The sequence below is a fragment of the Furipterus horrens genome, unplaced genomic scaffold (genome assembly GCF_987537825.1).
Source record: "Furipterus horrens unplaced genomic scaffold, mFurHor1.1.pri manual_scaffold_7, whole genome shotgun sequence".
Classification (NCBI taxonomy): domain Eukaryota; kingdom Metazoa; phylum Chordata; class Mammalia; order Chiroptera; family Furipteridae; genus Furipterus; species Furipterus horrens.
The window spans coordinates 126,308,363-126,322,218 of NW_028327177.1; the positions used below are offsets into that span (position 1 = coordinate 126,308,363).

A 13,856-nucleotide genomic window follows, 5' to 3' on the forward strand; every position below is an offset into this window, starting at 1 on the left:
TGAATAACAATAAAAAAATGAAAAATAATTAAATTAAATGATTAAAAGATTTTTTTTAAGTTTAAAACTTTAAAAATTTAATGGGCAACCTTAGTCAGTAGAGGACAGATTTCTCATAAGACTGCATATTTTTCCTCCCGTCCCAAGCACTTCTAACAATGCACCCACCACAATGCAGTCATTACCCACTTACCTATGTTTCACCAACAAGACCACCAAGTGCTTAAAAGCACAGAATAATGCGTCCTATTTATTATTCTTTCCCCAGAGCCCAATGAAACAGTGAGTACTCAACAAATATTTGGTGAATTAATCAGTTACTAAAAAGTCTATCTACGGAAAGAGGCCAAAAATTCTAATATTTAACCATTATTTATTTAGTTACTTCATAACATATATACACACACATATATATGTATATATTATATATATACACACTCTAAGCTTGTACCCTAGTTTGTAAGTGGTATACAACTCTTTACTTAGTAATTTTGTTAACAACAAAAATAGTAAAGCATCAAAGGAGAAATGCAGTTGAGTTCTTCCAGGATAAATAGAAAATTTCAGATTAGATACTTAACTACATTGGTATGGTTATTGCTATTTTTTAAATCACAAAATTCAGTGGGATGTGTATAGCAAAAAGCAGGTGAGACTAAAATATGTTAAATATAAAGTATAATTTCTTACATGCTTCATTTATAATATTGGCTGCTTATGTTTTTCTACTGAGTGCTACTACTTTTGTTTTATTTGTTTATTAGAAAGAATGCATTAATTTAATTAATAGCAATATTATTTTTACATTTTGGTCAAATAACTCAGTTTCATCCATTTTTCAATATTAATTTTTGTAATTAAGCTTACAAAATCCTCTGAATATATCCTTTTTTTTTAGATCATAACAAAGTCATGGATTAATGCCTTCCAAAATTTTATAGTCTTTAATACTGTCCTTTAAAAAAATGTTTAAGTGGATACATCTAATATTGTACTTAAATGCTTACAATACTAAAGTCTAGGAAATGAAAGTAATTTTAGATATCTTAATGTTTCATTTTCATTCAACCAAGTGTATATTTTACTGGAATAAAAGGATTTTACCTTTAGTACTGAAGTCATAAACACAGACAGGCCCATTAGGATAAAAATCATTAGCCCTGTGACCCGCTGTTCACGAATTCCCAAAAACTTGGGTTGTTCCCCTGGAGCAGAACATTCAGATTCAAGTTTTAAGCTGTTGACATGACTTATTGACAGCACTGTTGCAGCCACAAACCATGGGAGTCCCATGATAGAGCAAACTCCCAACATAACACCAACCACAAACAAGTCAAGGTGGTAGCCAGCTCCTTTCTGAAAAATGAAATGAACATGAATATTTATAAGTCTAAATTGTTCTTTTAGCTTAAAATTCTAAACTACTTATAAAAAGAGATGAAATTAATTTTCACCTTACATCTTTTAATGTTTTAGTCATTATGAAAACACTCCAAACTCTTGAAGAAATTATAATACTTGAGACAAAATTTTAAAGTTACCTTCAATTTGTGCTCCTTTCTGTTTATGATTACAGCTGTAATTTGTTGATCCATAAAGATGAGAATGGTACAAAGCAGAGCTGGAACAGCAGCTATTAATAAGGTCCACCAAGGATTTTCTCCCAATGGGCTTATGATCCAGCCCCTATTTGGATTAGTAGGCTGTTTAAATAAATAAATAAACAAGCAAATAAATAAATAAATAAATAAATAAATAAATAAATAAATAAATAAGTTTCTTTCTTCTGCTGCACAAAATTTCCATAGCATAGACTATGTCTACTCCAAGAAATGCCAAGGGATCAGAAAGAAACAGATTAAACCTTAGTATGTACGGTGAATTATTTGTAAAGATAGCAACAAGAATGTGTCCCAAATCTAGACACAGGTGCCATGTCCATGTGACTAACTACTCTTTCCATCTAGAGGTGGAGTTTATTTCCTCCTCTTGAACATGGATGATCTTACGGTTTACTTTGACCAACAGAATAAGGCCAACATGTTACTGTGTGGTTTCTGAGTCTTGATCCAAAAGGACTTTAGCGGCTTCTATTCTAACCCTCTTGGAACCCTGACATTAAGCTGCGCCTGGATAAGCTTTCTTGAGGATCAGACACAATGTAATGAGAGAGAGAGAGAGAGAGAGAGAGAGAGAGAGAGAGAGAGAGAGAGAGACAGGAGGCAACTGCCCCAGCTGTTTTAGCCATCTGAAGTCACAGGCATGGGAATGAGGTCACACTGCCCCCCACCAAGTCAACAGATTACTGTGGCCATATGAAAAATATCACAAACAAGAAGCCAGAGCCCTATCCACCTAAGCACGATCCCAATACCACAGACTTAGGAATGAGTAAAGAGTTGTTGTTTAAAGGCACTACATTGTGGGAGGTTTGCTATGCAGGAATAGGTAAATGAAGCAGTGTCATTTTAGACATGTTCCAACTTATTTCATATAGTGTAAAATCAATCTGCCACTAGATCAATTCCTAAACTAAACTGCTTTAGAGATCCTGCATACTAGTGATCTTGGCATGGTCACTACTAAGAACTGGGCCTCAGAACACTATTTTTTCCAAGCACTTACTGACAAAAATGTAGCATCTTATCAGATGCTAACACATTTCAATTTGTTTTATAGCAAAAAATTTTAAAAGACTGTAAAAGAGTTTAATATTCTTGGAGGATTTTGGACATACTGAAATCTAAACATGTTTTCATTACCTAGACTTCAAATAAAGCCTATTTCTTTCTTCTAAAAAACATTTGTCAATACAAAAGGGAAATTTAATATTTAAAAATTCAGGTACTCCAATTTTTCCATGCTGATATTTATTAAACTGCTTCATAGTCAGTACTGCATGTGTGTGTGTGTGTGTGTGTGTGTGTGTGTGTGTGTGTGTATTTATTTATTTATTTATTTATCTATACAACGCATACATTCTTAAGTGTTCCTTAATTTGTTTCCCCAAGTGTGTTTTATGGCTCTGGAAATCAGTTTGCTATTGAAAGCTAGATCAATAAATTAATAACAAGGATATATCTAAAAACCAGAATTAGAAAATAGGGCCATGACTACAGGAAATTACAGCAATATTTTGAACAAATATTAATTTATGTTTCATTTATTTGTAAGATTTGGTAAAAATAGAATGACTTTCATATAGTCATCTTCTCACGGCCCAAAATCTTTAGTAGATCAAAATCTATGCCTTTAACAAAGGCCTCTAAACATTATTATACACTCTTAGCAGCAAAAATGTTTAAAAATTTTTATACACACAAGTGAGCACATATACCCCATGGCTCTATACTCATTTATGTTACATAATGGTTTCCATATAGTAAAATTAATATAGTAAAGATTATGAGACTTAATTTTCCTTATTTTTAGATAAAAATATAAATAGACTTTCTAAATCATTCTGATAGATCATTTTTCACCCATGCACTCTACTTTGGAGACCACTGGTTTTAAAAATAATGTTATTTATTTTTATCCCAGTTAAAGATAAAACAGACTAAGACTATCTCCATTACTTTCCTTAATTCTGATGACCTTTAAATCTTCTGCTTCCAGAAGAAGTCATCTAATCTGCTAAATGTAAATATAAGCAGTGACACAAATACTTGACTCTAAGAAGAAATTCCAGAAATCATTCAAAAGCTACCACCTCTATCTTAGAAGGGAAAATAATTACTGGACGCTATATTATGCAGGATATTCTGTACACAAAAGAACTAAAATTAGCTAATGAAAGCAAAGGGTTCCTGGATGATTAGATTAAGTATCCTTTTTCTTGTATAAAAACATTTGAATCTCCCCTAGTTCCACTGGAATATGTTACATGGAGCTTTCCAATTACTTTCAGATACACTATCCTTCTAAAAATTTAACTAGGATGTCCTTGCTACTCATGAACTCAAGTTTGAGTTACTTCTTTATAAAGGAATGAAGAATGTTTCTTTTGCCTGGAAAGTACATCATGAACTCCAAGCGGAGTCAATTTTTTTTTTAACTTCTCACAACTCTTATGGGTACTTTCATTCATTATCCAGAGTGTAGATTAGCTTTGATACTTTCTTGCTTACCTCCTAAATAGGTTCACTTGTCATTTTTTAAAAATATATGTGGGAAATAATTTTTCCTCTCAAAGCACCAGTTTTTCAGAGAGAATGCATATTTTAAAAATAACTACAAACCTTAGGAAGCTAAGGCTTATTTGAAAGTAGCTTGGTATGCCCAAGAGACAAAAAACCAAGCATTTTGATCCTTACCTCAAATTTTTCCGGAACATGAAGTTTAGGAGATGGAACTCCTACAAGGTAGTCAATTGCAACCATTATTACTATTGTGAGAAACACAGCAAAGTCACTGATTGTCGAGCGCACCTATATTAAAGGGATCATGTTAATATAAACAAAAAAATATGTACCCTTATTAATTTGTATCTTTCAGATCAAAATATGCTACTAGAAAGTATGAATGAAGTTTTTAATTAGTGACAACATGTCGGTGAAATACATCTATGTCTAATATTTTTTCCAAAAGTTGGGAAACACATTTTATAACTAACCTAACTCTCTCAAAGTTCCATTATTTTCCTACTGCTAGCTCAGACATGTAATATACATTTTTCACTATGAATTATTTCTTTTTAACTATTTGACATAAAGTATTAACCTCAAACAATATATTACTGTTTTGAAAAAGGCCAAGGGAATGAAAACAAAAAAAAACATGACTTTTACCAGGACTCCAAAAATTACACCCCAATTACCTTGGTAGGAAAATACCGCTTGGTCTTAAACTGCTTCAGGAATGAAGACAGAAAAAATGTTGTGAAAAATGAGATAACACACCAAAAGAGCACATCTGGAATATAAGGCCCATGATGACCACAAGCTGATCCTACAAATACACCATGAAAGGTCTTACAGTCCTAGAAAAAAGAGAAAATAAAAAAAGGGGGGGAAAAAGGAGATTGATGGGGATTCTCAGATTTCCAATAAAGTACTAATGAATTTCACTGACTATAAGATGCTACTGATTGTAAGACACCATTATTTTATGTATACTTTAGAAAGAAGAAAAAAAACACTCCCAAATCAACTTTAACACACCATCAATGGTTAAGACATATCCTGAGTTTAGAGATGTTATGGTTTGAAAAAAATGTGTGCATCTTACATCACTGAACTGAAATATAGTGTTTTGTCAAGTTACATCATTTTCTCCTTTCTTTCAACTCCCTATTTCCTTTAGTGAAATGCTTATAGTATTAGTTCCTAAAAGTTTTGTCTGCATTCTTGCTGGTTCACAATTTTACCATCTTTGCTTCTCAACAAGTTCCTTATAACAAAAGCAACAGAGAGAAAATTACTATCACACATTTTTCTGACGCTGAATAAGAACTAGCTATAGTACTAAATTCAAATCAGTAATAAAGACTGCCGTTGGCTTTACTGACCTGCCTGACTCAAGACAGTGGGATTAAAGTATTGGACTATGAGCAGTAATATACTAAAATAATTAATAAAAATCTATAGCATAATCAATAACACAGTATAATATAATTATAAAAATATATTGGCTTGATTTTCCCTTTGGAAATAAAAATAACTGAAGGGCAACCAGTGATTAACAAGACACATGCTACTCAACTGTTCTTGCCCATACTTGTACTCTAATAAGACTCATTTTAGACAACTCAGGTTTACCAAAGAAAAACAATCAAAGGTTCTATTATTCTCAATTCCTATGTGCTGAGATTAGTAGACCTACACATTTACAACATGGATCATGAAAATAAAAGCTACAACTACAAAAAAAAAAACCCTAACATAGCCATTTTGAATGTCAAGAAAACACACACTGAAAAGACCTATATCTATAGAGAGAGGCATCCTATTTATCATAAAATGAATGTTTTTAACAAATCACTTTATTTGAGTACCTCTATTAACTCTACCTCTTTCGTAACAAAAATGACTTTTTAACATGTAATGTGAAGTATTAATCTAAGTTGATTCCTGATATGTAATGCTTTAAATCAGTGCTGTCCAAGAGAATTTTGTCTTGATGGAACGGTTACATATACACACCATCCAAAACAGCAACCAGGGGTCAATGAGGTGAGGGAGCACTTGATATGTGGCTAGAAATGGAACTTTTACTTAGTTTTATCTAATTTAAATTTAAATAAGACACATGTGGCTAACAACTGCTACAGTATTCCCTCACTTACCACGAGTATTATGTTCTAGACCCCCCCCTGCGATAGGTGAAAATCCACGAAGTAGGAACCTTACATTTATTTTAGTATTTATATATATTTTAAGGCTTTATAATCCCTTCCTACACCCTTATAAACCATTCCCAGCCCCTTATTAACCTTTCCCACCCCCTTATTAACCTTTCCACTTCTATAAACACTACTTATGTTCTTAAACATATTCTACACTCTTAAACCTACATTACTTTAACAGCATACGTACACAATACTGCAAAATCCTGCAATATAGTGAAAAATCTGTGATAAATAATTAAATATAATATTTTTTAAAATCCCGCGATACAGTGAGGCCGGGATAAGTGAACGTGATATAGAGAGGGACTACTTAAAAATGTGGTTAATTCCTATCTGGTCAACATAACACTATATTCTGAAAACATACTATACCCATCAATCAAGAAGAAAATGTAGATTTACTCAGAATAAGCTAAAGAACTGGGTAATAGTTGCAAATCCTTTATGTTATAATGTACTCACAGAGACAGTGAGATTCCTCCAGGAAATATCATGTGCTGTTATGTTCTTTTCTTCCCACACCTTCAGAGTTTCATTGCTAGGGTTAGGAGGTTCAATACATACACATCTGAGAAATCAGAATAGAGTAAAAATTTCAGGATCCTATATTTCATGTTTACATTTTACAAAATCAATCCCACAAGTGGTAGCTTTTAACTTCTTAACTTTTTCTATGTTGCAAAGCATGAAAAGTAGGAAAGTGAAAACACATCAGAAACAATAGAATGAAATAAGGTTTGATTTATATACTAAATAAAATATAACTAATACAAACAGCAGTAAGGTTTTCACTTAATGTAACTAGTTAGACATATCCCTCGGTGGGGAGTGTACTAAATCTAATCTACTTAAACTCCACAGGAGCTGCTGCTGCCTCTCCCTCCACACATACAACATGGAGATTCCCAATAAAAGTTACACTCCCAGTAAGTCATTGTACTCTCACAAGCCCTACCTAGTCATCCTTTACTGACCTTAAGATTCATACTTAAAGAAATAAATAACGACATAGTTTTTCATCAGGACAAGACTAGGAAAGTCATTAGGGGAAAAGGAGTTTTAGTTCATATCCAGAACACTCACCCACTGGAAAAAAAAAAAAGAAAAGGCTAGAAACACACACACAAGCAAAGAAACTTCTAAATGTGGGTTTAAAAATAGAGAATAAACAGGAATAATGCCAATTAGATTATAACTTGTTTAAGAAGAGGCAAAAGGCTGGACTTTGGATTCGACCCAGGCTCTATTATTTACTAGCTGTTTAATCCAAGGCAAGTTTTAATCTCCGCGAGCCTTTCTTCTTACATATGAATAATTAACACTATCCTATGGATTACGCAACACTCCTAGCAATTGCTCATGGAATGTTAACTGAACAAACGATGTTCACAGGTAATCACTCAGCCAGAAGGAAGCATCACTCTGTCTGGCACTAATATAAAAACCATGCTCCATAAAGGTCAAAGGAGCAGCAAAAGAAGAAGACCAAAAAATAAACAATTAAATAGTTTAAGAACAAAGAAGATAGCACAAAACAGATTCAGCTTTGAAGTGTCACTAATATTTTCAAACAGGTCAATGTCTCAAAGGAATTTTCATTGCCCTCCCTACTCTGTCCATCAAAGTTGAAAGTGTGCAAGACAGGCAAGGGAAGGAGGGAGGAGGAGAAATATAGAGGGAACAGGAAGAATACAGAGATTTGGAGCTTAGGTGGGTAGAAGAAGGAAAGTAGTATTCTCGTTGTTTGTTGGTAACTGTTGTCCGTGTAAGTCAGTCAAATGGAGAATCACATTTACAGAATAAAAATGATTGAATTTGTTCAACTGGATTTATGTCCACTGAGTGCTTCGGTAAAATCTCATCCATAACAAACAAGGCAACCTTCATATGGCTAGTTGGGCAATTTTGGCTATAGAGTGAGCATCACATTAAAAAAAAAAAAAAATCCATTCTTAGCCTGAGACATCTCTGCAAAAATATATTTTAATGTTAGAGAAAAAAGAAACACTTACGAGTAGCTGGTCAGTTTATCTAAATTGTTGTGCATATTAAATGCATATATTTCTCCTAAATGAAAGAGCTTCTCCAAAGCCTCGTAGATGAATATGATGCAAATGAGAGCTGCAAAAGCCTCCTCTGTAAACCGAGTAATGTAACACACAAGGCTGCTTGCATCTGTGGCGACCAAAACAATGCACAAGAAAGAGGTCCACAGACCAATACTGGTTCTTAAAGACAAATAGGAAAGCTGATAATCTCTGTTTAGAAAGAAAAACGTGAACATGATCAACATACACATATGGAATAGTATTTACACTTACAATTTTTATAACAAGCAGTTAAGAACAGTATAACAACGTACGATTCCTAAACAGTAAATTAGCGTAACAAAATAATGACTAAAGAATGCTCTGTGTGTTCTTCTGCTTCAGCTGAAGGCTAGCTTCTTATTAACAGACTTAATGGTTATACTTTACTTACATAAAAGATTTATAGTGAAAATCTATTGGGCAATAAATATTTCAAAACCAAAGACCTCACTTCAGAAATCAGCTATGGGGAGCAGATGACAGATAAGCAGTCTAGAGAAGAAGTGAATGAGCCTCTCTCAAAAGACCTGGACACCCTAGTGCCAACATGGTCATCACACCGCTGCCCCTCTGTCACTGCCACTGCCACCGCCACCACCATCTCCTCTACTGCCAATATCTCCAGGGGAAGTGACTTCATTCTTCAATCCAATTTCAAATGAGGAGCTACTACCACAGCATCTAAAGCACTTGAAGTCCTTGCATTCTCTATTAGTCTAAGTAGCACGCCAGATCAGAATCAGAATCAGCTTGTTCGGTGAAGAAAGAATGAGATAAGAGGAGTTAGAGGAATCAAATATTTAATAGCATTAAGCTGTTTCAGGCTAAGACATCTGATTGCATATCCCTCACAAAAGGAACAGTACCGGCCATGTCAAGCAGATTCCAAGTATACTAGCTAGAGTGCCCGGCACTGATTCCCAGTCAACAGTCCTGCCCGTGGAAACCAACACTTCCCTCTGACTGCAGCAACTGATAAAGGCAGTTTCAACCCTCCAGATCCACCACCCCAAGCTTCTTTTATAAGGCCAATATACCATCTAATGAACAATTCAGACTAGCACTTGCTTACTGGGTTGAAATTTGCTAGCACAAAGAATTTTTATTACCCCTCAAGTGATTTGCCTATCAGTACTCAAATCCAACAATTTTATTCTCAAGGTGACTGGGGTAGGGATGATAATGGGGCCAGACAGTAACACAAAAATATTAAGATTATGTACATTGATCAGATCTTCTATTTCAGCTATTAAATATATAACGTACTTTTACATAAAGTTAAAAAACAATGTAATATATAATTATACACATAAGTAAACACATGTGACAAGTAGATAACTATTACATACCTGCAAAATTTAAATAAAATTTTTTCAAACACTAAAACCGGGCCTGTACTCCCCAGTATTGTTAGAGGTTGCCCAGCAAACAACGAATAGGCAATCCCAGTTAATGATGCTCCAAAAAGAGACTCTATTGCACTCTGTTTAAGGAAAAAAGAAATGAATAAAAGCAATACATCATAAACATATATCTAACCTGTTATGACACACATAATAAACATCTGTAAAATAAAAATACTAACCAAGTAGTTAAAAATATAAAGCAAACAAAACTTTGTGAGTCTCAACTTTAAATTTTAAATACAGAAAATTAAAAATACATTTTAATACACAGGTAAAACTGCTTTGTTTTAGCATATTAAAAGTAAACTTTTGCAATCAACCTTAATTCAAAACTCAATACCAAGAAAGGCAAGGAGGGAGGAATACATGGAAGACAGGCAATTCTATCTACAGATGTTTAAAGCCTGTGCTGAGTACAAAGATCCATAGGTATTTTGATATTTTTGTATGTCTGAAATAGTTCATTTAAAAAAGAGGAAACATACTGAATACTCAATATCCTGTTAGAAAAAAGACTGTTTCCAACAGGTAAGAAATTAGCATGTGATCCTACTGTTCTCAAATTGATTTCTAAAGACTAACTTTCCACACATTTTAAAGAAATTAATCTAATATGATAGACTTAAGCAATAGATATCAAAAATGACATGTTTAACATAAATAAAATAGATGGAAAAATCTCTTTATAAAACTGACAGCAATCATAAATGAGGAAGTATCTTACTATTAGTCAAGTTTGGTAACAGGAGATAAAATGAGAAAATGAAAAGACTCAAGAGATTTTAAATCAAAGCTAGTAGCCAATTTTATACCACTACTAACATTATTTGCTAACTTTGGGTTGTTAGATAGTAAGGGTGTTAAGCTAGGCCACTAGACAGAGGGGAGGGATCAGAAAGAAAAGAACAGTTTACCATTCACAGAGATCAAGATCAAGGTCAACTGGAGTGCACTATCAAGAACGGAAAAGCCCATCACCAGCAAGGAAAGGCAAAGAGAAGCGTGTGAGAAACAACCCCCCCAGAACTGGGGGGCAGCACAGCATCTGGCCAAGTGCAGGGCTTGAGAACCAGGCCTGAAGTGGAAGGCTGGTTCCTACTAGGTGTTAAGTCATGGGCACACCTAAAACTCTGAACCCAGCTTCTCTCATTTTTTAATGTGGGTGATGATGGCCAGGAAAATGTAATGAAGCAGTGTTTGGGACGAGTGTTTCTGGCATACAGAACGCACTCAATAAAGAGTCGCAATCCTCCTCGTCGGCAATAAACAGCATCTTCCAAAATCAAATTGCAACATGACAGTATGCAGTGCAAGGAGTATTTAACTATTCGTAGAAAAATAGGATCAAACTGACATCCAAGCTTGACTTTTGGCAAAAGGAAAAAGTGTCCATGTTAACGGTGTGAGATAAGTTTTTCTTGCCCACAGACACTGTTTGTCCTGGAAGACACTGCTAAGCCGTTATGAAACCCTTAGTTACAACAGAATATGCATACCTAGGCATGAAATGGTATCTAGAAATAGAAAGCCAAAAAGTGAGAAGAAAAGCAAAGAGATGGCAAGTAAAGAAATGCTAACAGGGCAGACAGGCACAGAATTAAAGCTTCCCTCCCCTACGCTGTTATTGAAAAAGCATGAACAGCCCCATAAAGACCTTCCTTTCACCCTTATTGCCACGTTTACTAGGTCCTCTACCCAGACCTTTTTATTTTTTCCTAATTTTTAAACTGTTCCTATGTTCATTCCGAAACTGAACCAGGTTTGTCCCTAAAGAAATCACAGCGCCACTACCTGCCATCCCCACCCCACATTCAGAAGTTTCCATTTTACCCATCAAAAGCCCTACCCTTCTCTTTCCCATACTCCTCTCCGCTGCACGGCACTGAACACTCTCTGCTAGTCTTTCCTCCTCAAAAACCACTATTTTGGTTTTTGCAAAATTACATCACTCCCCTTTTTGAGCTCTCATAGTGCCTGTTTCTAAATTTGCAGGGCCATTTTCTTCCTCTCATTCCATACACATGATTAACTTCTCCCTTTTTCCCTCAACTTCCCTCCCTGTAAATTACTTCCCTAGTTAACCTCATCTATTCTTAGCTTCAAGCCCCACTTGCACGTGAACCTTTCCCAATCTATTCATTTCTTCCTTACCACCAAAAGCTCTGGAACTCCACCTCCTAATGTCTCCATTTACACTTGAAGTTCCAATACAGCGTCTGAGAACACATTGCCAAACCATTTTCCTTCATAACACTCAAGTTCTCTATTTCTATTACTTGAACTCCTACAGCTCTACCTGTATCTCCCTCACATGGGACACAGCACTCCATGACACAGTAACTACGTGATAACTGTATTTTTTTTTTTTCCTTAGTTAGGATCCTTGGGGGCAGAAGACACATGCTCCTGTGACACTTGTCTACGTTCCTCCAGGACCTAAAGCTCTATATCACATGCAGCAGGATGGGATGGGCGGGCAGGGAGTGACAGTCAGAGGCCAAGAGCAAAGCAGCATTTCCATGGTGGTCACACACAAGACACATTTCCACAGGGATCAGCAGAGTCAACATACAACTCGTGAAAGCACAAAAAGCAACTTACGAAAAATACCTTTAATTTGGTGATTACAGAATAAAGTAAACGAATCTAAATAAGTTGAGTTGAAAGGATATTTCAATTGTCATGTTTATCTCATGTTCAGCTCATAAAATACTTTATTAAATAAGTATCACTACTTAGCTTTGGCTATTTTTTAACCTTTTATTTGTTTTTTAAGAAATTGACTTTTCTCCCAAGAGTAAATATAACTGAATAAAATACACTTAAGAATTACAAGGCACCTCATTTAATGTCATTAAGATGTATATAAACCAAAAAACGTCTCCATATTTTACAAAGCACTATTCAGTTATACTCCCCACACCCCCTAATCCAATATTACCAACAAAAGAAAAAAAATTAAAACTTTCATTTTAGTCAAGAACAAAAAACATAAAAACTTTCAATTCAGTTATATTAAATAATGGATGCAGTTTTCGGTTATACTTCCCAACAAAAAGCTTGGACTACTTTCACACAAATAATGTAACAGCAAAATTAAAGTAAGCACCATTTCAAAACTCCATCGTTTGTCCTCAGTTACGTTCTCTTCTTCCCAAGAGCCTAGTCCAGGCCTACCCGCCAGGGCTGATGAGTTCTTGTTACTCACAAGGCTCTAACTAACCCTACGAGGTCTTACAGGATGTGAAGCAGCCCCCGTGATAAATTCCCCCACCCACAGCCCACGCAGAATCAGTTCAAGTAGTCTCCCCCCACCAGACCCCTCTCTCCCACAAAGACAACATAAGCCTTTTATTCAGTTTATAAAACCATTCATCCAGCGAACCAAGATAAAAGTTTTTTTCTCCTCTTCTTCTTCTTTCTTTCTTTTTGTTTTTTTTTTTTTGTTTTGTTTTGTTTTTTACATCAACTGTGCATCTTCTCCTGTTCATATGGCTTCCCCATGTTTTCCATAGCAATTACCTTGCGGGGAAGTCTGCTTTTGGACAGGTTAATCAGCTGTGGGTAGACTCTTCAAATAAAAGTATGAATAGTGAGACAAATGCACACAGACACTTGCCTCTGAAGAGCTAAGAGCCTGGCCACTACCAATCTTTGTACTCACTATTCTGCCTTCTGTAGCTTCTCCAAGCAGCCCTCCAAAAGTGATTACAGGAGACATACAGGCACAGTATAGGAAAAGAATCGAGGCCAGGCACTGCAGGCTTAATGCATCCTTGAAGTCACTCAAGAAAAAAGGTGCTTTCCTTTTGATGTCAAGTATCAAACCACCAAAAAGCCTAAATAGGTGAGATGAAACTCGTCAAACTGTACACTAGAGGATTCTAGCTATTTCAAACTAAAACTATGGGCTACATAAAACTGCTGGTGTCTAGTGTTTTGTCAACAAAAATTAATAAGCTATTTAAGTCATGGTATGAATAAATTACAGAAGATACACTCATTTAATCG

At 35.1% G+C, this 13,856-nt stretch overlaps 1 protein-coding gene across 4 annotated transcripts in view; it reads right to left on the reverse strand.

The window, feature by feature from the left end:
• The window catches only part of SLC4A7 (solute carrier family 4 member 7), a 96,630-nt gene that overhangs the window by 15,526 nt on the left and 67,248 nt on the right, over positions 1–13,856 (reverse strand). For all 4 annotated transcript variants that reach the window (XM_090284409.1, XM_090284412.1, XM_090284411.1 and 1 more), the window contains 8 exons: positions 13,510–13,684; positions 9,789–9,922; positions 8,362–8,607; positions 6,812–6,917; positions 4,820–4,981; positions 4,317–4,430; positions 1,542–1,703; positions 1,105–1,356 (listed from right to left, as the gene is read on the reverse strand). In XM_090284409.1, coding sequence (XP_090140535.1) covers positions 1,105–1,356; positions 1,542–1,703; positions 4,317–4,430; positions 4,820–4,981; positions 6,812–6,917; positions 8,362–8,607; positions 9,789–9,922; positions 13,510–13,684 — 1,351 coding nt within the window. The remainder of the gene's footprint in view (positions 1–1,104; positions 1,357–1,541; positions 1,704–4,316; positions 4,431–4,819; positions 4,982–6,811; positions 6,918–8,361; positions 8,608–9,788; positions 9,923–13,509; positions 13,685–13,856) is intronic.